This window comes from Babylonia areolata, chromosome 12 (genome assembly GCF_041734735.1).
Source record: "Babylonia areolata isolate BAREFJ2019XMU chromosome 12, ASM4173473v1, whole genome shotgun sequence".
Taxonomy (NCBI): domain Eukaryota; kingdom Metazoa; phylum Mollusca; class Gastropoda; order Neogastropoda; family Buccinidae; genus Babylonia; species Babylonia areolata.
In genome coordinates, this window is record NC_134887.1 from 20,191,986 (window position 1) to 20,214,485 (window position 22,500).

At 45.1% G+C, this 22,500-nt stretch overlaps 2 protein-coding genes across 2 annotated transcripts in view; one reads left to right on the top strand and one right to left on the bottom strand.

Moving 5' to 3' along the window:
• LOC143288095 (uncharacterized) overlaps nt 1–6,822 on the top strand; it is a 19,520-nt gene extending 12,698 nt beyond the window's left edge. Inside the window, exons 5-8 of the mRNA XM_076596380.1 lie at nt 178–434; nt 1,720–1,828; nt 5,149–5,251; nt 5,742–6,822. Of these exons, the coding sequence (XP_076452495.1) occupies nt 178–434; nt 1,720–1,828; nt 5,149–5,251; nt 5,742–5,889 (617 nt within the window). The 3' untranslated portion in view covers nt 5,890–6,822. The remainder of the gene's footprint in view (nt 1–177; nt 435–1,719; nt 1,829–5,148; nt 5,252–5,741) is intronic.
• Nucleotides 6,823–9,425: 2,603 nt separating this feature from the next.
• The window catches only part of LOC143288096 (atrial natriuretic peptide receptor 1-like), a 41,547-nt gene continuing 28,472 nt past the window's right edge, over nt 9,426–22,500 (bottom strand). Inside the window, 8 exon segments of the mRNA XM_076596381.1 lie at nt 9,426–9,656; nt 11,599–11,778; nt 13,236–13,312; nt 14,356–14,450; nt 15,295–15,568; nt 18,909–18,977; nt 20,007–20,102; nt 20,104–20,131. Of these exon segments, the coding sequence (XP_076452496.1) occupies nt 9,455–9,656; nt 11,599–11,778; nt 13,236–13,312; nt 14,356–14,450; nt 15,295–15,568; nt 18,909–18,977; nt 20,007–20,102; nt 20,104–20,131 (1,021 nt within the window). The 3' untranslated portion in view covers nt 9,426–9,454.

Here is a 22,500-nt window from a genome sequence, read left to right on the forward strand (position 1 = left end):
GAGGGGTCATGATAAGAGAGAGAGAGGGGGGGATGATAAGAGAGAGAGGGGCATAATGACAGAGAGAGAGAGAGAGAGAGAGAGAGAGAAAGGGGGGGGGACGTAGGTAGAGAGAAAGAGAGAGGGAGAGCGAGCGAGCGAGCGAGAGAAAGAGAGGCACGACTTTATTTTTTACAGGATCGCGCGCTCATGGCAAGATGCCTCCTCAGATGAGAATGCCGCCTCAGATGAGAATGCCGCCTCAAATGGGAATGCCGCCTCAGATCAGAATGCCTTCCAGTATGCCTCCTCAGATGGGAATGCCTCCCCAAATGAGTATGCCTCCTCAAGTCGGTATGCCTCCTCAAATGGGAATGCCGCCTCGGATGGGAATGCCGCCTCAGATCGGAATGCCGCCTCAGATGAGAATGCCTTCCAGTGTGCCTCCTCAGATGGTTAGTGGTTTTCACAGCGCGTGCTTATGCTCATGCTTCTGCTCGAAGAATGTTCCAGTCTATATTCATCTAAACCAGTGTCTTGTGTCTTTTTGCTTGAAACAATTGTGAGTGCCTACATGCGCGCGAACGCGCGCGTGTGTGTGAGTGTGTCTGTGTGTGCGATCATCGTTATTATCCTTAATTTCAGTATTATCCCTATTGTCTTCCTTCTCAATGATAATCATCGTACTGATAACAACAACGATGATGGTATTGGTAGTAGTTATGATGATGATGATGATGATGATGATGATGATAATGGTGATAACACCAACAGCAGCAACAACAAGACAGCAGCAGCAGCAACAGCAGCAACAACAACAATAATAATCATCATCATCACCATCATCATTATCATCATCATCATCATGACGACAGTGATACCGTTGTTACCGTCATCGCTGTAGCAGTTGCTGCCTACTATTTCACGATGACGACGACCGATGATGACGACAGCGATGACACTAACAACGACACGGATGTCACTTTCCTTTCCTTTCACCTGTCCCTTTGTCTGGATGACCGTTGGGAGAACATGCCAACCACCCCCCTCCATCCTTCTCTGTTTTCTGCTTCCCTGAGGGCCTCGCTCAGCCTCAGACCTGTCCAGTCCGGGATGCTGTCTTCCCTGAGGGCCTCGCTCAGCCTCAGACCTGTCCATTCTGGGATGTTGTCTTCCCTGAGGGCCTTGCTCAGCCTCAGACCTGTCCATTCCGGGATGCTGTCTTCCCTAAGGGCCTTGCTCAGCCTCAGACCTGTCCATTCTGGGATGCTGTCTTCCCTAAGGGCCTCGCTCAGCCTCAGACCTGTCCAGTCCGGGATGTTGTCTTCCCTAAGGGCCTCGCTCAGCCTCAGACCTGTCCATTCTGGGATGTTGTCTTCCCTAAGGGCCTCGCTCAGCCTCAGACCTGTCCAGTCCGGGATGCTGTCTTCCCTAAGGGCCTCGCTCAGCCTCACCTGTCCATTCTGGGATGTTGTCTTCCCATCTCTTTTTCTGTCTGCCTCTCCTTCTCCTTCTCCCTCCTGGTATAGTGCCCTGCAGGATCGTCTTTGCAAGTCCCGTTGATCTTGTGATGTGCCCATACCACCTCAATTAGCTTTTTTTTTTTCACAGTGAAGAGAATATCTTCAAAGGGCCCGATGACTTGCTTGATTCTGTTCCTTACCTCCTCGTTGGTTATGTGATCTCTGTACGTGGTGGCCAAGAGTCTACGAAGGCATCTCATGTCTGTTGTCTCCACAGGCCATCATTCGCCAGCGACTGCCCTACGGGGCTGCCAGTCACGGGGTGGGCGACGCCCAGGGACCCAGCACCAGCACCAGCACCGTCAACGGGGTGCCCGGACCCGTCCGTGAGTGGCTGATAGGGGTGGACTGGTTGGGCTGATAGGGGTGGACTGGTTGGGCTGATAGGGGTGGACTTGTTGGGGTGATAGGGGTGGACTGGTTGGGCTGATAGGGATGGACTTGTTGGGGTGATAGGGGTGGACTGGTTGGGGTGATAGGGGTGGACTGGTTGGGCTGATAGGGGTGGACTTGTTGGGGTGATAGGGGTGGACCGGTTGGGGTGATAGGGGTGGACTTGTTGGGGTGATAGGGTGGAATTGTGGACTGGCTGGCTGATAGGGGTGGACTAGTTGGTTGATAGGGGTGGACTGGTTGGTTGATATGGGTGAACTGTTAGCTTGGTTGGGCTGATAGGAGTGGACTTGTTGGGTGAGATGGATGGACTGTTTGCTGGTATGGGTGGACTGGCTGGATGAGAGGGGTGGACTGGTTGGTGTGATCGGGGGACTGGTTGACTTATAGGGGGTACTGGTTGGTGTGATGGGGGGACTAGTTGACTGATAGGGGGGACTGGTTGGTGTGATAGGGTTGGACTGGTTGGTGTGATGGGGGGACTAGTTGACTGATAGGGGGGACTGGTTGGTGTGATGGGGGGACTAGTTGACTGATAGGGGGGACTGGTTGGTGTGATAGGGTTGGACTGGTTGGTGTGATAGGGGGACTGATTGACTGATAGGGGTGGACTGGTTGGTGCGGTAGGGGGACTGGTTGACTGATAGGGGTGGACTGGTTGGTGCGATAGGGGTGGACTGGTTGGTGCGGTAGGGGGGACCGGTTGACTGATAGGGGTGGACTGGTTGGTGCGATAGGGGTGGACTGGTTGGTGCGGTAGGGGGGACCGGTTGACTGATAGGGGGACTGGTTGGGCTGATAGGGGTGGACCGGTAGGTGTGATAGGGGGACTGGTTTGCTGATAGGGGGACTGGTTGGTGTGATAGGGGTGGACTGGTTGGTGTGATAGGGGTGGACTGGTTGGTGTGATAGGGGTGGATCGGTAGGTGTGATAGGGGAACTGGTTGACTGATAGGGGGACTGGTTGGTGTGATAGGGGTGGACTGGTTGGTGTGATAGGGGGACTGGTTTGCTGATAGGGGGGACTGGTTGGTGTGATAGGGGGACTGGTTTGCTGATAGGGGGGGACTGGTTGACTGATAGGGGGACTGGTTGGTGTGATAAGGGTGAACTGGTTGGTATGATAGGGGTGGACTGGTTGGTGTGATAGGGGTGGACTGGTTGGTGTGATAGGGGTGGACTGGTTGGTGTGGTAAGGGTGGACTGGTTGGTGTGATAGGGGTGGACTGGTTGGTGTGATAAGGGTGGACTGGTTGGTATGATAGGGGTGGACTGGTTGGTGTGATAGGGGTGGACTGGTTGGTGTGATAAGGGTGGACTGGTTGGTGTGATAGGGGTGGACTGGTTGGTATGATAGGGGTGGACTGGTTGGTGTGATAGGGGTGGACTGGTTGGTGTGGTAAGGGAGGACTGGTTGGTGTGGTAAGGGTGGACTAGTTGGTGTGGTAAGGGTGGACTGGTTGGTGTGATATGGGTGGACTGGTTGGTGTGGTAAGGGTGGACTGGTTGGTGTGGTAAGGGTGGACTGGTTTGTGTGGTAAGGGTGGACTGGTTGGTGTGATAGGGGTGGACTGGTTGGTGTGGTAAGGGTGGACTGGTTGGTGTGATAGGGGTGGACTGGTTGGTGTGATAGGGGGACTGGTTGGTGTGATAGGGGTGGACTGGTTGGTGTGATAGGGGTGGACTGGTTGGTGTGGTAAGGGTGGACTGGTTGGTGTGATAGGGGTGGACTGGTTGGTGTGATAGGGGGACTGGTTGGTGTGATAGGGGTGGACTGGTTGGTATGATAAGGGTGGACTGGTTGGTGTGGTAAGGGTGGACTGGTTGGGGTGATAGGGGTGGACTGGTTGGTGTGGTAAGGGAGGACTGGTTGGGGTGATATAGGTGGACTAGTTTGCTGACAGGGGTGGACTGTTGGACCAGTTGACTGATAGGGGTGGACTGCTGGACCAGTTGACTGATAGGGGTGGACTGTTGGACCAGTTGACTGATAGGGGTGGACTGCTGGACCAGCTGACTGACAGGGGTGGACTGCTGGACCAGTTGACTGATAGGGGTGGACGGTTGGACCAGTTGACTGATAGGGGTGGACTGTTGGACCAGGTGACTGATAGGGGTGGACGGTTGGACCAGTTGACTGATAGGGGTGGACTGCTGGACCAGTTGACTGATAGGGGTGGACTGTTGGACCAGTTGACTGACAGGGGTGGACTGTTGGACCAGTTGACTGATAGGGGTGGACTGTTGGACCAGTTGACTGATAGGGGTGGACTGCTGGACCAGTTGACTGATAGGGGTGGACTGTTGGACCAGTTGACTGATAGGGGTGGACTGTTGACCAGTTGACTGATAGGGGTGGACTGTTGGACCAGCTGACTGATAGGGGTGGACTGCTGGACCAGTTGACTGATAGGGGTGGACTGTTGGACCAGTTGACTGACAGGGGTGGACTGTTGGACCAGTTGACTGATAGGGGTGGACTGCTGGACCAGTTGACTGATAGGGGTGGACTGCTGGACCAGTTGACTGATAGGGGTGGACTGTTGGACCAGGTGACTGATAGGGGTGGACTGTTGGACCAGTTGACTGATAGGGGTGGACTGCTGGACCAGTTGACTGATAGGGGTGGACTGTTGGACCAGTTGACTGATAGGGGTGGACTGTTGGACCAGTTGACTGATAGGGGTGGACTGCTGGACCAGTTGACTGATGGGGGTGGACTGTTGGACCAGTTGACTGATAGGGGTGGACTGTTGGACCAGTTGACTGATAGGGGTGGACTGTTAATCTGGATGACTAACAGAGGTGGACTGGTTGGGGTGACGTATGTACCTTAACTATATTCTTTCACGTGATGAAAAGACATAATAATAATGACAATAATAATAATAATAATAATAATAATAATAATAATAATAATAATAATAAGAAGAAGAAGAAGAAGAAGAAGAAGAAGAAGAAGAAGAAGAAGATGAAGAATGGATGAATAAATAATCCAATAAAAAAGTAAATAAATTAAGAAGAAGAAGAAGAAGAAGATGAAGAAGAAGAAGATAATAATAATAATAATAATAATAATAATAATAATAGTGATGATGATGATGGTGATGATGATGATGATGATGATGATGATGATGATGATGATGATGAACTTTTCTATACTCGCCTTTAAGAAGTGGCGCCCAACCCTTTTTTGTTTTTGTGAAGTGTGTGTTTTATCAACGATTTATTCTTTCTTCTCCCATCCCTGCAGAACTGCCCGTGAAAGACCTCCGCAGTCTGATGCAGTTTGAATACAACATGGAGCACGTCAGAGCGCAGCTGCTCAAGAGTTTCTATGCTGATCTGATCGCCTAGTGAGTACCTTTCTTGTGTGTGTGTGTGGGGGGGGGGGGGGGGGGGGGGGGGGGGGGGGGGGGAATGGGGGGTTGGGGGGGGGTCGGTGTGTGTGTGTGTGTGTGTGTGTGTGTGTGTGTGTTTTCTTACTAGTATGGTACTACGCGCGTTTGTCGATATATATTCATCGCCAAATAGCACACACAGACACACACACACACACACGCACACACACACACAGAGACACAGACACAGACACACAGACACAGACACACACACACACACACACACATATTTGTTATCCTGTTTTCGGAAACGAGAAAGTCATTTTGCAAAGAAAATGACATGGCTATATTTCCCTCCTTGCCTTTTAGCACGAAGGCAAATTTATAAACGATGAATGACAGGGCCCCCCTCTACTCCCTCCCACCACCTTTTGGCACATAGTTTGTTAATAGTACATGACAGTTTTTCCCCTGGATTTTGACACGAATGTTGTTCTGTCCACAGCCGTATGATCACGCAACAGATCCAGAAGAGGATGATTACCAAGCTTGCTATGATCCAGATGGTTGAAGCGCGTATGGCCATGCCCATACGCGGAACTGTCGCCATGGGACTTACTCCCCCTTCCTATTCCAACTACTCCGAAGGTTGAGTAGTGGTTAGATTTCAAGCAGACGTGAACGTGTCCTGATCCCTTGACTTTTTTGTTTTAAGACATTCCTTGACATTTTTGTCTTATGAATTTCTTGATTTTTTTGTTTTAAGACATTTGAACGTGAAGAGCGTTCCAATTCAACCCAAATTGGGATAAAAAAAAATATTAAAAAACCCAAAAAACAACTACTAGGTGCTTGGTTTCTTAACAGAATGGGTTCAGTTTGTTTCAGTAATGGGTTCAGTTTCGGCCAATTCCGAGTTTTAATAAAGGATAAGTTAAAATTTGGTGTATAGAAGGATAAAAAAGAAATATGTTCGTATGATTCAGAATCGTATAATTTATTTCCAATTCCTGTAGCTGAAATATTTGATTCTTGGAATTTCTTTGCTGTATAAAATTTGATAATACTTCACGAAATACAGGGCTACAGTTTTACTTTTAGCTTCCTTTGTTGATCTATTTATATTTGTATCCGTGCAAGAAACTTTTATAAACAATCATTGTTCCTTTTTTTTTTGAAAAATCTAATCTGTTTCTTGTTTTTATCCCGCGTAAGCTTCGTTCGTAATTTACTTGTGGTGGCAATAATATTTTGTTAATATAGTAGAACAGATCAGTGTTTAAGCGATGTGAAGATATTGACAGTGCAAATCTAAATAACCTCGTGTACTTTATTTGGTAACAAAACAACAACAAAAACTTGAATGCTGTTTCATGTTCTTTACCGACAAAAACAAATTATCAAGACTTGACGTTTAGGCGCGTATAACTTTGTGATAGAAATTTTACATGATGGTGGTGTTTTCAGCAGATATTGTGGAATTATGTTATCAGTCAAGGTAATAAAATAACATCGATATCCACTAAAGTGGCGCATTTGTAAATAGTTCCAAGCATGAAACAAGAAAGAGAACTTGAACATCGTGATTTCCATTTATTTATAGTTTGTTTGGAAGGGGTGTGTGTGTGTGTGTGTGTGTGTGTGTGTGTGTGTGTGTGTGTGTGTGTGTGTGAGAGAGAGAGAGAGAGAGAGAGAGAGAGAGAGAGAGAGAGAATACAGAGAGAGATGAAATATACATTAACACACACAGACTTACACTACACAACGGGTGCACATAAAGTAAAAAAAATATAAGCACTCAGACAGACGGTCAAACAGGTACACACACACACACACACACACGCACACGCACACACACACACACGCACGCAAACACGCGCGTATGCAGCATTCTTCTAGTGATCTATGTGCAGTATTAAAAGAGAACACTGTTTTTATATTTATTGTCCAATAGTTAAAAAAATAAGACGGTTAACTTACTTCTACAGGATGAATTCCTTAAAAATAGTATTAGCGTCTCAGATAGGAATAAGGAAGAAAGAAAGGAGAAGGATGAGAAGAAGAAGAAGAAGAAGAAGAAGCAACAACAATAAGAAGAAATCTTCAAGTCAATTCTTCCTAGGAACAAGTACACAAAATCCTTCAGCATTCACGTTTCCTTCAACAAGTTAGGGTTTTCATACGTTTTCTTTTCAGTCGCATTCACTGAGACTGTAGCTGATTTCTTTACAACAGATGCAGGCCAAGTGTTCTCCCGTCAACGTTGCATTCATATTCGTGTCACAAAAATAATGCGCGGCTTCATGAAAACTGCAGTTTTCATATTCGTTATCACCCCCGAAAACGGAGTATGGCTGCCTATATGGCGGGGTAAAAAAACAGTCATACACGTAAAAGCCCACTCGTGTACATACGAGTGAACATGGGAGTTGCAGCCCACGAGCGAAGAAGAAGAAGAAGAAGAAAATTCATTATCACAACACACAAGCGTCTTCAAAGAGATTGCAACGTAATTCGTTGTTAATATATATAGCCTTTGAATAATTGACAACAAAACAATGAATATAAAAACAAAACCGCTGTAAGCATAATCATAATGCATATGTTAAAACTGTATAGGTATAACTTATTATTTAAAACAAATTGCATATTCATACAATCTGTAACATGTATAGTTAACATTACAAAGACCGTAGGATAATTTCAGTATCTATGTTGTCTGTAACAAAAACACACACTAAACAAAATGGTTTAACGCACGTTGAAATAACAATTGCATTATTATCTTAAACAAAATTAACATTTACATTTCTTCAGAATCATGGTCGGTCTGTAAAAAATGTTACACAATATGCTTTATCGATCCTTGTTGATCTTTCATTTTGTCTAGAATGCATAAAACACAAAATGAAAGTAAAATCGTGTAAACTTGAAAAACGTATTAGGTAGGCATAAAAGTTATCTCAACATGCACAAACAACATATGCTTAATTAAGGTCTTCCATGCGGCCAAGTTCACCAGTAAGAATTCTGAACAAGAAATCAGCTAACTTCACTGAAGTTCTGATAGACAAAAACATCTTCAACAGAAAGAAACATTCTCTTTTTCAGAAAGAAATTCACAACTTCGTAAGACATAAACATAAAAACAACAAGAATTGTGAACAAGAACAATAGCGCAACAGAAGATAAGGAAAACGGTTGCAATCAGTTGTCGTAATTATACCGTATGACAAATATAATTCACTATAACAAATATCGAACAGAGATCTGTAACATATATACACAATAGTTACACGTTCATGAAAAACTCAGAACCTCAAATTGGTCATATGATGTGATGCGACAGTTAAAAAAAGGCAGTCGATTTGCTCATCCAAATATAGCGAGATGATTACGTCATTATAGAAATGCGTCACACCACTTTTCGCGTCATTGAAAAAACCCCAAATGCTGATGCTCCCCTGTAAAAACGAACAAGAAAACAAGAAAAAGAAGAAGAAAAGTTTTCTTTAAGCATAAAAAAAAGAATAAAGAAGATGAAGAAGCAGTTTTGCACATTATGTCTCTTGATGCCACCTGGAATGTTCAACACGGGAAAAAATATTGGTGTGGAGTGAGGAAGAGGATGGATAAGGTATGGAGGGTGGAGAACCGTCTGGTGTGAAAGATAAGGCAAACAGACTAAAGAACACACACACACACACACACACACACACACACACACACACACACACACACGCACGCACGCACACACGCACACACACACACACACACACACACACACACACACACACACACACACAAAGTTACCTTTGGTGAAGTTCTCGGCACCGCACAAATTATCATCAAAGTTTAGAAAATGTCAGTTTTTGTTGTTGTGTGTGTGTGTGTTTTTGTTGTTGTTTTTTCTTGTTTTTGTTGTTGTTGTTTTAAAAGCTTTTTCTTCTCCATGAGAGAGAGAGAGAGAGAGAGAGAGAGAGAGAGAGAGAGAGAGATTCTGTGCCTCTAATTCCCCCGTACTCCCCCACACCCTCTCTCTCTCTCGATCTCCCCTCTCTCTCTTCTCACTCACTTTCTCTCACTACTCAACAGTGCGCGCACACACTGACAACTCACAGACATACGCACACACACACACACACACACATCCACACACACACACCACACACACACACACACGCAATGCTACGACCTGCTACTACCACTTCATTCCCGCTAAGATATTTCTATGCGAGGAATAGCACCATGCTTGCGGTCGACGCTTTCGCCGGCAGTGACGTTTTTGCCGTGTGCGTCATCCCTTCGGGTGAAGACGTCATCGTTTTGGTTGGTGACGTCAGCAGTTTGTGTGGCGCCGTTGGGGGCTCGCTGTTTCCATCCCGGGCATGGGAAACCGGTGTCCACTCCGCTCTCTGACCTGTGGATTTTATTGCATTTTTTATTTCATTTTTTAATTTTATTTCATTTTACTTAACTGGAGTGTGGAGTGTTGTCCTAGAGGTAACGCGTCCTTTAGCAAGAGAGAATCTGAGCGCACTGGTTCGAATCACACCGGCAGTCGCCAGAATTTTCTCCCCCTTCACTAGACCTTGAGTGGTGGTCTGGACGCTAGTCATTCGTATGAGTCGATAAACCGAGGTCCCATCTGCATCATGCATTTAGTGCACGTAAAAGAACCCACGGCAACAAAAGGGTTGTCTCTTTAAAAAATGATGTAGAAAAATCCACTTTGACAGGAAAACAAATAAAATTGAAGGCAGGAAAAAATACACAAAAAATGGGTGGGACTCTCAGTGTAGCGACGCGCTCTCACTGAGGAGAGCAGCCCGAATTTCACACAGAGGAATCTGTTGTGACAAAACATAGTAATACAATACAATACAATGCAATACAATATTTCATTTATCTTATTTCATTTTATTCTACTTCATTTTACTTAATTTAATCTAATCTTATTTATGATATTGTATTCTATTTTATTTCATTTTGTTGGTTTTATTTAAAACTATTCTAAACTACTTTTCTTCTTTTTTTTAAACTACTTTATTTTTGCTGCCTACATGGCGGGGTAAAAACGGTCATACACGAAAAAGCCCACTCGTGTACATATGAGTGAACGTGGGAGTTGCAGCCCACGAACGAAGAAGAAGGAGCATCAGAAGAAGAAGAAACTATTTTATTTCATTTTATATGTTTTTACTTTTCATTTTCTTTTAATTTGGGTTTCATTTTTGACTCACTTGTGTAAACAAAGTGAATCTATGTTTTAACCCGGTGTTCGGTTGTGTGTGTGTGTGTGTGTGTGTGTGTGTGTGTGTGTGTGTGTGTGTCCGTGTGTCTGTGTGTCTGTGTGTCCGTGGTAAACTTTAACATTGACATTTTCTCTGCAAATACTTAGTCAGTTGACACCAAATTTGGCATAAAAATAGGAAAAATTCAGTTCTTTCCAGTCATCTTGTTTAAAACAATATTGCACCTCTGGGATGGGCACAAAAAATAAAAAGAAGCCAAATTATATGCAAACTGCATTTACTGTTATATTTATATTTTTTTGTATTCTCTAAACTTGGCACTTTGACCTCTTATTACGACACAACAACAAGAGGAGTCATTATTATCATTTTTTGTTCAAACAGGAACTTCTTTTGCTAAGCATGGAATTTTTATTTATTTTGCAAACGTTTTGGTGCAGATAGTAAAAAAGGGAAATTGCTCTGTAATTAATGCTAGGGGACTTAATTTATCACAAGTGAGTCTTGAAGGCCTTGCCTCTCTTGTACATTTTGTTTTCATTTTATTTCAAAAGGTCATTTTTCCTCTAGGAATGAAGTTCCTGTTCTTGTAGTAAGTACTTCTCACCAAAACTAGTTCAACACAGGATCAATCAATTTTAGACAACTATCTAAAATCAAATTAAATGATAAAAGACAGTGCGCACGTGCGCGCGCGCACACACACACACATACCTCCACCCCACCCCCACTCCCCCTCCCCCTCCACACGAACACCCCCCACAAACACAAACTCACACCTCCAGCACCTCCCCCCCTGTCCCCCAAACACCCCCTCCACACATACACACACACACACACAAACACACACACACACACACACACACACACCTTCCCCCCACACCCCTCCACACACACACGAACACCACCCCACTTACACAGACTCACACCTCCAGCAGCCTACACACACACTCCCCTCCCGCAGCCCCCCCCCTCTCCCTCCCACACCACCCTCCCCACACACACACACAACACACATAACACAACACACACACACACACACGCACGCACGCACGCACGCACACACACACACACACGCACACACACACACCCTCTTCCACTTTTTACCTGACAGGATTTCCAGGGGCAAAGGTGCTGCAGGCGTCATCAGAGTCCGACATGACCGTGACATGACTGACTGTCACTGAAGTTTTACGCAGCGCACTGTACATGCCATCCCCGACGGTTAGCGACGTGTTGGACGGCGACGGGGGTCGTGAGTTCGATTCCTCCAAGGTCTGACGAAGCCTGGCAAGTGGAGAGTGGATGGTGGGGGAGGGGGGTGGGGGTGGGGGGGTGGGAAGGGGTAAAGATAATTTTGAGTAGAAATCCGTGTTTTGACACACGTGTGCGTGGGTCAAGTCAAACAAAACCGAACAAGGTACGTTCAGAACAAGGAGAAGAGATAGATGAGACTGACAGAATAAACTGAGCCAAATCAAAGCGAAAGTAAAACCAGACTAATCGTAAACCCAACCCAAACGAAAACCCCCTAAACCCAACCCAAATCCATCCCAAATCCAAGCAAAAAAACTCCTAAACCCAACCCAAATCAATCAAAAAACCCACAAACCCAAAACCCCCTAAATCCAACCCCTAAACCCAACCCAAATCCATCCCAAACGCAAACCAAAAACCCCGTAAACCCAACCCCTAAACCCAACCCAAATCCATCCCAAACGCAAACCAAAAACCCCGTAAACCCAACCCCTAAACCCAACCCAAATCCATCCCAAACGCAAACCAAAAACCCCGTAAACCCAACCCCTAAACCCAACCCAAATCCATCCCAAACGCAAACCAAAAACCCCGTAAACCCAACCCCTAAACCCAACTCAAATCCATCCCAAACCCAAACCAAAAAAAACCCCCTAAACCCAAACCCTAAACCCAACCCCTAAACCCAACCCAAATCAATCCCAAACCCAGTCCAAACCCTAACCAAGACCTAAACCCAACCCAAATTCAAACCCAAACGAAACCGAAACCAAACCAAACCACATTAAACCCAAACCCAAACCCAGGCATCCCAGTCCAAACTAAACAAAAAACAAACCCACAACCAAACTCATAACCAAAACAAAACAAAAAAACAACAACAACAAAACACAACAAACTAAGCCTCAAACCCAAACAAACAAAATAAGTTGAAATCCGTTCAGAATAAACTGAACGAAGCAAAACGAATTGCTGTGATTAGAAAAGCGTACAGCTTGCTGCTGTCATCATAGAAGATCATCATAGCTTGTTTTGCTGGCATCACTGGCTTGATTGCTTGCACAGGGAGCACGGTGGTAGGTGGTTAAGACGCTGATCTGCCAACACACTGAGTCTGGGTTGGAATCCCACCCCCGCCCTTTCTCTAAAGTTTGACTGAAAAGTCAAACTGAGCGTCCAGTCATTCAGGTGAGACGATAAACCGAGGTCCAGTGTGCAGCACGCACTTAGCGCACTGAAAAAGAACCCATGGCAACAAAATTGTTGTCCTTTGGCAAAATTCTGAAAAAAAGGAACCCACTCTGATAGGTGTACAAACAGTATATGCATGCACTCAAGGCCTGACTAAGCGCGTTGGGTTTTGCCGCCTGGTCGGGCATCTTGCCTAGCAGATGTGGTGTAACGTATATGGATTCTTCCGAACTGCAGTGACGCCTCCTTGAGAAACGGAAAGTGAAAAGTGATAGCTGTGCACACACTGCACTCACTTGGAAAAGGTGTCCGGCAGAGGCTTGCTGTACCCTTCTTTCCCCACCAACCAGAACGTCTTGTGCGCACCTTTCCCCTGAAAGACAGAGCGCGCACGTGCAGCAAGGAGGTGAAAACAGAACGTGCGCGCGCGCACGCCCCCCCCCTCCCCCCGCCCCTCCACCACCACACGCACACACAGAAAAGCGGTACACAAGTGCACGCACGCACAGACAGAGACAGACAGACAGACGGACAGACACACACATACACACACACAGACACAGACACACACAAACACCACAAGCATAAATGCGCAAACAGAGAAACGTATATAGAGGCGAACACACACACATAACACACACACACACACACACACACACACACACACACACACACACACACACACACACACACACATTCATACATACACGAAAGCGCGCGCGCACACACACAGCCACACACAGAGACACGCACAAACAGAGAGAGAGACACAGACAGACAGACAGGCAGACATACATACATTCATACATGGAGACAGATAGACAGACCCTCGTCTAATATCACTAACAGTGAAAAGACGTTCAACGAAAGAACGAACACACACACACACACACACACACACACACACACACACACACACACACACACTCACCACATGCATAAAAGCAATGACAAAGGTACGCACAGGTATAGAGGCGAACACACATACATACATACGCACGTATGCACACACGCACGCACACACAGACACACAGGCACAGACACACAGACACACACACCACAAGCACAAATGCACAAACAGAGGTACGTAAGGAAACAGAGGCAAACGCACACACGTCAGCGCGTGCACACACACAAACACACATACACAGACACATACATACAGACATACACACACACACGCAGACAGACATACATACATACAGACACGCACACACACATACACACACTCACCATATGCATAAAAGCATTGATAAAGGTACCTACGGGTATAGAGGCGTAAACACACACACACACACACACACACACACACACACACACACACACACACACACACGTCCTTTACCCCCTGCATTCCCCCCCTCCGCCCCCTTCTCCCCGTCACTCCCACATTCCAGCACTGTAGGGAGCACTGACCTTGACCTGAATCATGCCACGTTCCATGGTGATGAAGCCACAGTCCAGATCCTCCAGAGCTGACTTCATGTCGGAACTGATGTGAATGTGCAGCGCTGAGGGACCAAGACGTCACCCAGCTTGTATTGTATTGTATTGTATTGTATTGTATTGTATTGTGTTGTGTTGTGTTGTGTTGTGTTGTGTTGCTTTGTGTTTTATTGTATTGTATTGTGAAGTATTGTGTTGTGTTGTATTGTATTGCATTGTATTGTGTTGTATCGTATTTTATTGTGTTGTATTGTATTGTACTGTATTGTGTTACATCGTATCGTATTGTATTGTATTGTAATGCGTTTTTGTATTGTATTGTATTGTGTTGCATTGTATTGTATTGTATGTATTGTATTGTATTGTGTTATGTTGTATTGTATTGTATTGTAATGCGTTCCGTTGCGTTGTATAGTAACGTACTGTAATGCGTTTTTGTATTGTATTGTATTGTATTGTATTGTTTTGTTCTTTTGTCACAACATATTTCTACAACAGTTTATCTTTCTATCAACAATTATCCGCAACAAAACTCTTCGGATAATTATTCATGCAAAGGAGATTATTGTCCACCAAAAGTAATCGCCTAAACTTTTCTTATCTTCCTGAAAACATCGGCTCCCTTTGTTCACCTTTAAGATGCACAGATTGTATCCAGTGTCCAGTGTGTTTTGGGGGACAAATGAATATAATTCTAATTCTCATCACACACACACACACACACACACACACACACACACACACATGCCCCCCCGGCGCCCCCCAACACACAACAAACTCCTCCCTTTCTCCCAACCAACCCCCAACCTCCCCCAACCCCCCCCCCCCCCTAACCTCCACACCCTCCACACCCAAGACCACCACCCCAATCACACCCACCCCACTCCACATCCCCATCCCACAGTTCACCTTTCCCCGTGGACTCCATACGGGACGCCATGTTGACGGTGTCCCCGAACAGACAGTAGCGAGGCATGGCCACTCCTACCACGCCCGCCGCGCAGGGACCCGTATGTAGGCCCACGCGCAGCTGCAGCGCCTCCTGCGGGCGGTGACGTACTTTGACGCTGCTCACGGTGGCCACCAGGTCGAGAGCCATTTCGGCGATTTCGCTGGCGTGTCGGCGTCCATTTCGTCTCGGGCACCCCGACACGCACATGTAGGCGTCGCCGATTGTCTCCACCTGTCGGTGAAGTGATAGATAGTTGGAGAGTTCCGTGTTCACGTGATTTATAGTATAGAGTCGCGTCACATAATCTGTGCTCTCGAAGTTAATTGGTTCTCCAAAGTTTCGAGCAAGAAAAGTATTCGAGAGAGGCAGAACGTGCGAAACAGCAGGCTTCTTCTTCTTTTTTTTCTTTTTTTTTTTTTTAATCGATATTTTGCTCTTGTTTTTGTGTGTGTATTGACTGTCGCCTATTAATGAATGTCGTCTGTGAAGTGTGTGTGTGTGTGGGGGGGGGGGGGGGGGGGGGGGGGGGGGGGGGGGTGCGCGCGCGCGCGCGCATGTGTGTGTGTGTGTTCTATGAAATGCATTTTGTTTTAATCTAAGCCTTATTTACTTCATAGCTTTTATAATCTGATTCATCTCTTAAGTGTGCTTTTTCATTTATATGAACACACTGGATGTTTTCCATTGTCAGATAGCGGTTGATGTGTTTTTAAGGTATGTGTATAGTCACTATGATGTAAGGAGCTTTGAGCAGCATTGGTGCTGGATATCGCGCCATAGAAAAACTATGTGTTGTTATTATTATTATTATTATTATGAATGTCGTCTGTGAATGAATGTCACCTGTGAATGAATGTCGGCTGTGAATGAATGTCGTCTGTGAATGAATGTTACCTGTGAATGAATGTCGTATGTGAATGAATGTAGTCTGTGAATGGATGTCGGCTGTGAATGAATGTCGTCTGTGAATGATTGTCGTCTGTCAATGAATGTCGTCTGTGTATTAATGTCGTCTGTGAATTAATGTCATCTGTGAATGAATGTCGTCTGTGAATGAATGTCGTCTGTCAATGAATGTCGTCTGTGTATTAATGTCACCTGTGAATGAATGTCGTCTGTGAATGAATGTCACCTGTGAATGAATGCCATCTGTGTATCAATGTCGTATGTGAATGAATGTCGTCTGTGTATTAATGTCGTCTGTCAATGAATGTCGTCTGTGAATGAATGTCGGCTGTGAATGAATGTCGTCTGTGTATTAATGTCGTCTGTCAATGAATGTCGTCTGTCAATGAATGTTACCTGTGAATGAATGTCTGCTGTGAATGAATGTCGTCTGTCAATGAATGTGACCTGTGAATGAATGTCGTCTGTGAATGAATGTCACCTGTGAATGAATGTCGGCTGTGAATGAATGTCGTCTGTGAATGAATGTTACCTGTGAATGAATGTCGTATGTGAATGAATGTAGTCTGTGAATGGATGTCGGCTGTGAATGAATGTCGTCTGTGAATGATTGTCGTCTGTCAATGAATGTCGTCTGTGTATTAATGTCGTCTGTGTATTAATGTCGTCTGTCAATGAATGTCGTCTGTCAATGAATGTCGTCTGTCAATGAATGTTACCTGTGAATGAATGTCTGCTGTGAATGAATGTCGTCTGTCAATGAATGTGACCTGTGAATGAATGTCGTCTGTGAATGAATGTCACCTGTGAATGAATGTCGGCTGTGAATGAATGTCGTCTGTGAATGAATGTTACCTGTGAATGAATGTCGTATGTGAATGAATGTAGTCTGTGAATGGATGTCGGCTGTGAATGAATGTCGTCTGTGAATGATTGTCGTCTGTCAATGAATGTCGCCTGTGTATTAATGTCGTCTGTGTATTAATGTCGTCTGTCAATGAATGTCGTCTGTGAATGAATGTCGGCTGTGAATGAATGTCGTCTGTGTATTAATGTCGTCTGTCAATGAATGTCGTCTGTCAATGAATGTTACCTGTGAATGAATGTCTGCTGTGAATGAATGTCGTCTGTCAATGAATGTTACCTGTGAATGAATGTCGTCTGTGAATGAATGTCACCTGTGAATGGATGTCGTCCGTCAATGAATGTCATCTGTGAATGAATGTCGTCTGTGTATCAATGTCGTCTGTGAATGAATGTCTTCTGTGAATGAATGTCGTCTGTGTATCAATGTCGTCTGTGTATCAATGCCGTTTGTGAATTAATGTCACCTGTGTATCAATGTCGTCTGTGAATGAATGTCGTCTGTGTATCAATGTCGTCTGTGAATGAACGTCGTCTGTGAATGAATGTCGTCTGTCAATGAATGTCGTCTGTGTATCAATGTCGTCTGTGAATGAACGTCGTCTGTGAATGAATGTCGTCTGTGAATGAATGTCGTCTGTGAATGAATGTCGTCTGTGAATGAATGTCGTCTGTGTATCAATGTCGTCTGTGAATGAATGTCGGCTGTGTATCAATGTCGTCTGTGAATGAATGTCGTCTGTGTATCAATGTCGTCTGTCAATGAATGTCGTCTGTGTATCAATGTCGTCTGTCAATGAATGTCGTCTGTGTATCAATGTCGTCTGTCAATGAATGTCGGCTGTGAAAAAATGAATGTCAAAAAAAAAAAAAAAAAAAAAAAAAGGGGGGGGGGGGGGGGGGGGTAAACATTTTCTTTTTGACAACGAAGTCATGTGAATCATAATGATAAACCCAAAAATAACAGCAACAACAAAACAACCCCCCACCCCGAAAAACAACAACAACAAAAAACCCCAAACAAACAAAAACAAAAAACCAAAAAAAACAATCCCCCCCAAGAAACAAACAAATAAACAAAACAAACAACAACAACAAAAAATGCTGGTGCTCTTTCGATTGCATACAAGTGAGGCCACATCAATTAAACAAAAATAATGAATGAACGAATGTTTGGTGCATTTGGCTATGGGCACATAATTGTACATACATCGGGGGTTTACCTGAGGAAAGGTTGATCACCACCCGTCTGGGGGATAGGAGAGATAATGACGATGGTGCTGATGTTGCTGATGATGATCATGATGATGCGATGACGATTTCGTTAATTAGCTAAATAATTACTTTTGCAGAAAATCGATTCAATCAACAAAAACAACAACAACAACAAAACAAAAAAACAACAACAACAACAAACAAACAAAAACTTTTTCTTTTTCTTTCTTTCAATCTTCCTTCCTTTCAGATATTCGTTTGTCCATTTATTTATTCATTCAATCATTCATTCATGCATCGTTCATTCATCCATTCCGTTTTCCATCTATTTTCTTTTCTTTCTTTCGTATTTTTGACTTCGGGATATTATGGAAACACTGCACAAAAGCTAAGAATTAAGTGCATGACAAATGGCATGCCTGCATCATTTGTGTGTGTGTGTGTGTGTGTGTGTGTGTGTGTGTGTGTGTGTGTGTGTGTGTGTGTCTGTGTGTGTGTGTGTGTGTGTGTGTGTGTGTGTGTGTGAGAGAGAGAGAGAGAGAGAGAGAGAGAGAGCAATATGACAGCCAGGCACGAAACAATATACCTTGTACACGTCACGCCTAAAGATGATGTCATCAAAGGCTGTGTACAAATCATTCAGAAGGTCAACAACCTGAAAGAAAAGACACGAGAAAGATAGATGAATAATTGTTGGTTTGAGCTAGCGAATAATAAAAAAAAAAATTATGACACCGAGAGAGACAGAGACAGTGAGATACATTCATTCATTCATTCATTTTGCCCATCGCTCCTGGTGGAGCATAGGCCATTGACGACCCCTCGCCATCGCACTCAGTTCTGGGCTGTTCTGGCCATTCCAGTCCAGTTGGTCCCTTGCTGCTTCAGCTCTGCCTCGGTAGCTCGCCTCCAGCTGTTGCGAGGCCGGCCTCTCTTCCTCTTTCCCTGCGGGCTCCAGGTCAGGGCTTGGCGTGTGATGCTGGACACTGGCTTCCTGAGGGTGTGTCCGATCCAGCCCCACTTCCTCCGCAGTATCTGCTTGGGCACTGGTTGCTGTCCCGCTCGCTCCCACAGATCTTCGTTTCGGATCTTCTCCTGCCATCGGATCTTGTAGATGCGCCTCAGACAGGTGTTGAAGAATGTCTGAATCTTCTGCTGCATCGTCTGTGTTGTCCGCCATGTCTCGCATCCATAGAGCAGAATTGACTTCACACTGGAGTTGAAGATGCAGACAGTGAGATACGGACACTGATAATTTAATCATGTTTACACCGTTGCCTCTCATGATGGGTTCAGCTGAACAGTCATTACATTCAATGAACAGTTACCCCATAACTCTTCAATTTATTTCAGAATCCAGTTCATATATACATATAGCTAATCATTCATTTATCTTACGATTAATTCGTCCGTAATTTATTAATCTTATTTTTCGCTTATTTATTCCGTTTCTGCCTCACTCCCAAGGCTGATATATTCATTCATTCATTCGTTCGTTCGTTCGTTCGTTCGTTCGTTCGTTCCTTCATTCATTCACTCATTCATTCATTTATTCATTCGTTCGCTCATTCGTTCATTTGTGTATAGTTCATTCATTCATTCATTCATTTGTTCGTTCGTTGGTTCGTTGGTTCGTTCGTTCGTTCGTTCGTTCATTCATTCCTTTACACAGTCTCTGTCTCACCTCCAGTGGTTTACTCTGACTGGCAATGCTGGTGAAACCGACGATGTCGGAGAAGAAAATGGAGACAGCCTCATAGAACTCTGGAACCACGGCCTTTGCCACACTTCAGCTGCTCCGCCACAGACCTGTTAAGCAAACAGAACCGTTTCTGTCAGTATAATCGGGTCACTGGATGCTATTGTATCACGAGCTATCAAAAAGAGTGCAAGTAGAATGCACTCGGATTACATTGAAACCTTAGAACTATTAGACAGGCTCATATCCGTGGAACAGAAAGGAGAAGACAAAAACGATTTCCTCTTTCTTATATTTAAGTTGTTCACATCCCATCCAACAGCGCGATGGTCATATTAACCCTTTCACCGCCAAGCTCGCATTTATGCACAGGCGTGGTAGAGGACCCATGTCACTATAAGGTCTGTTATCCATGAACTTGCTGCTCTTAATGTTCGGCGGTAGAAGAGGCCATATTTTCTATACATCAGAGGGGGAATCCCCAGCTATTTTTAGCCACTGTCTTTTCATGTGTTTATACCACAAGGGAATTTTGTACTCTAAGTTGACTGGCGGTGAAAGGGTTAAGGCCAGAAAAACAAATGTCACAAATAGCCTTGGTCCTGGACTGTGGACTGAAGCAAACTTGAAGGAGAACTTGAGAATTCCCGTCTTGTGTCGTGCAGTGTGGTGTGTGTTGTTTGCCCTTCAACTGGGGTTAGTATGAGTGTGTGAGTGAATGTGTTTGAATTTGAAGGGTAATTTTGTGTATAGATACTTGCGAAAATATCCTTCTGCTGTGTGATTCTTTATCATGCAAGTGAGCATGACAGTGAGGTGTGAAACTTGTCTGTATTTAAAAAGCTGGTATGAATGGATGTCTTTACAATCCCGAATTTCAAATGACAAAAACGTACTACAATACAGTATATTATACACCACACCACACCGCACCACACCACACACATAGTCTAGTAAATACAACACAACACGACACAGCACAACACCGAGCCATTTCCAGGAGACCAGGACTGAAGGGGTAATATCTGGTACAACACAACACAACGCAACACAACACAACGCAACACAACGCAACGCAACGCAACGCAACGCAACACAACGCAACGCAACGCAACGCAACGCAACACCACGCAACACATCACAACACAACGCAACGCAACACAACGCAACGCAACACAACGCAACGCAACGCAACGCAACGCAACGCAACGCAACACAACGCAACACAACGCAACACAACACAACACAACGCAACGCAACACAACGCAACGCAACGCAACACCACGAAACACAACACAACACAACACAACGCAACACAACACAACGCAACGCAACACAACGCTACGTAACGCAACGCAAAACAAAACAACGCAACACAACACAACGCAACGCAACACAACACAACGCAACGCAACGCAACGCAACACCACGCAACACAACACAACACAACGCAACACAACGCAACACAACACAACGCAACGCAACACCACGCAACACAACACAACACAACACAACACAACACAACACAACACAACGCAACACAACACAACGCAACGCAACACAACGCAACGCAACGCAACAAAACGCAACACCAAGCAACGCAACGCAACGCAACGCAACGCAACACCAAGCAACGCAACACAACGCAACGCAACACACAACGCAACCACTACACACCACCACCACAGAAACCCTCAACACAACACAGCATGGCACCACTACACACCACCACCACAGAAACCCTCAACACAACACAGCATGGAACCACTACACAACACCACCACAGAAACCCTCAACACAACACAGCATGGCACCACTACACACCACCACCACAGAGACCCTCAACACAACACAGCATGGCACCACTACACACCACCACCACAGAAACCCTCAACACAACACAGCATGGCACCACTACACACCACCACCACAGAAACCCTCAACACAACACAGCATGGCACCACTACACACCACCACCACAGAAACCCTCAACACAACACAGCATGGAACCACTACACAACACCACCACAGAAACCCTCAACACAACACAGCATGGCACCACTACACACCACCACCACAGAGACCCTCAACACAACACAGCATGGCACCACTACACACCACCACCACAGAAACCCTCAACACAACACAGCATGGCACCACTACACAACACCACCACAGAAACCCTGCATGCCCACTCAACCACACAGAAACCCTCAACACAACACAACCTAACACAATCCAACACACCAGAACACCAACACAACCACGCCGAAACAATTACACAAAAACAACTACACCAAAACCACCCCACTACAGCAACTACAACCACAACCACACAACCACACCACACCACATCACACCACACCACACCACACCACACAAGGCAATTTCCAGCAAACCAGGACTCACATGGTAACAACTGATACACTGTTAACACAGCTCAACACAACACTGTTAACACAGCTCAACACGACACTGT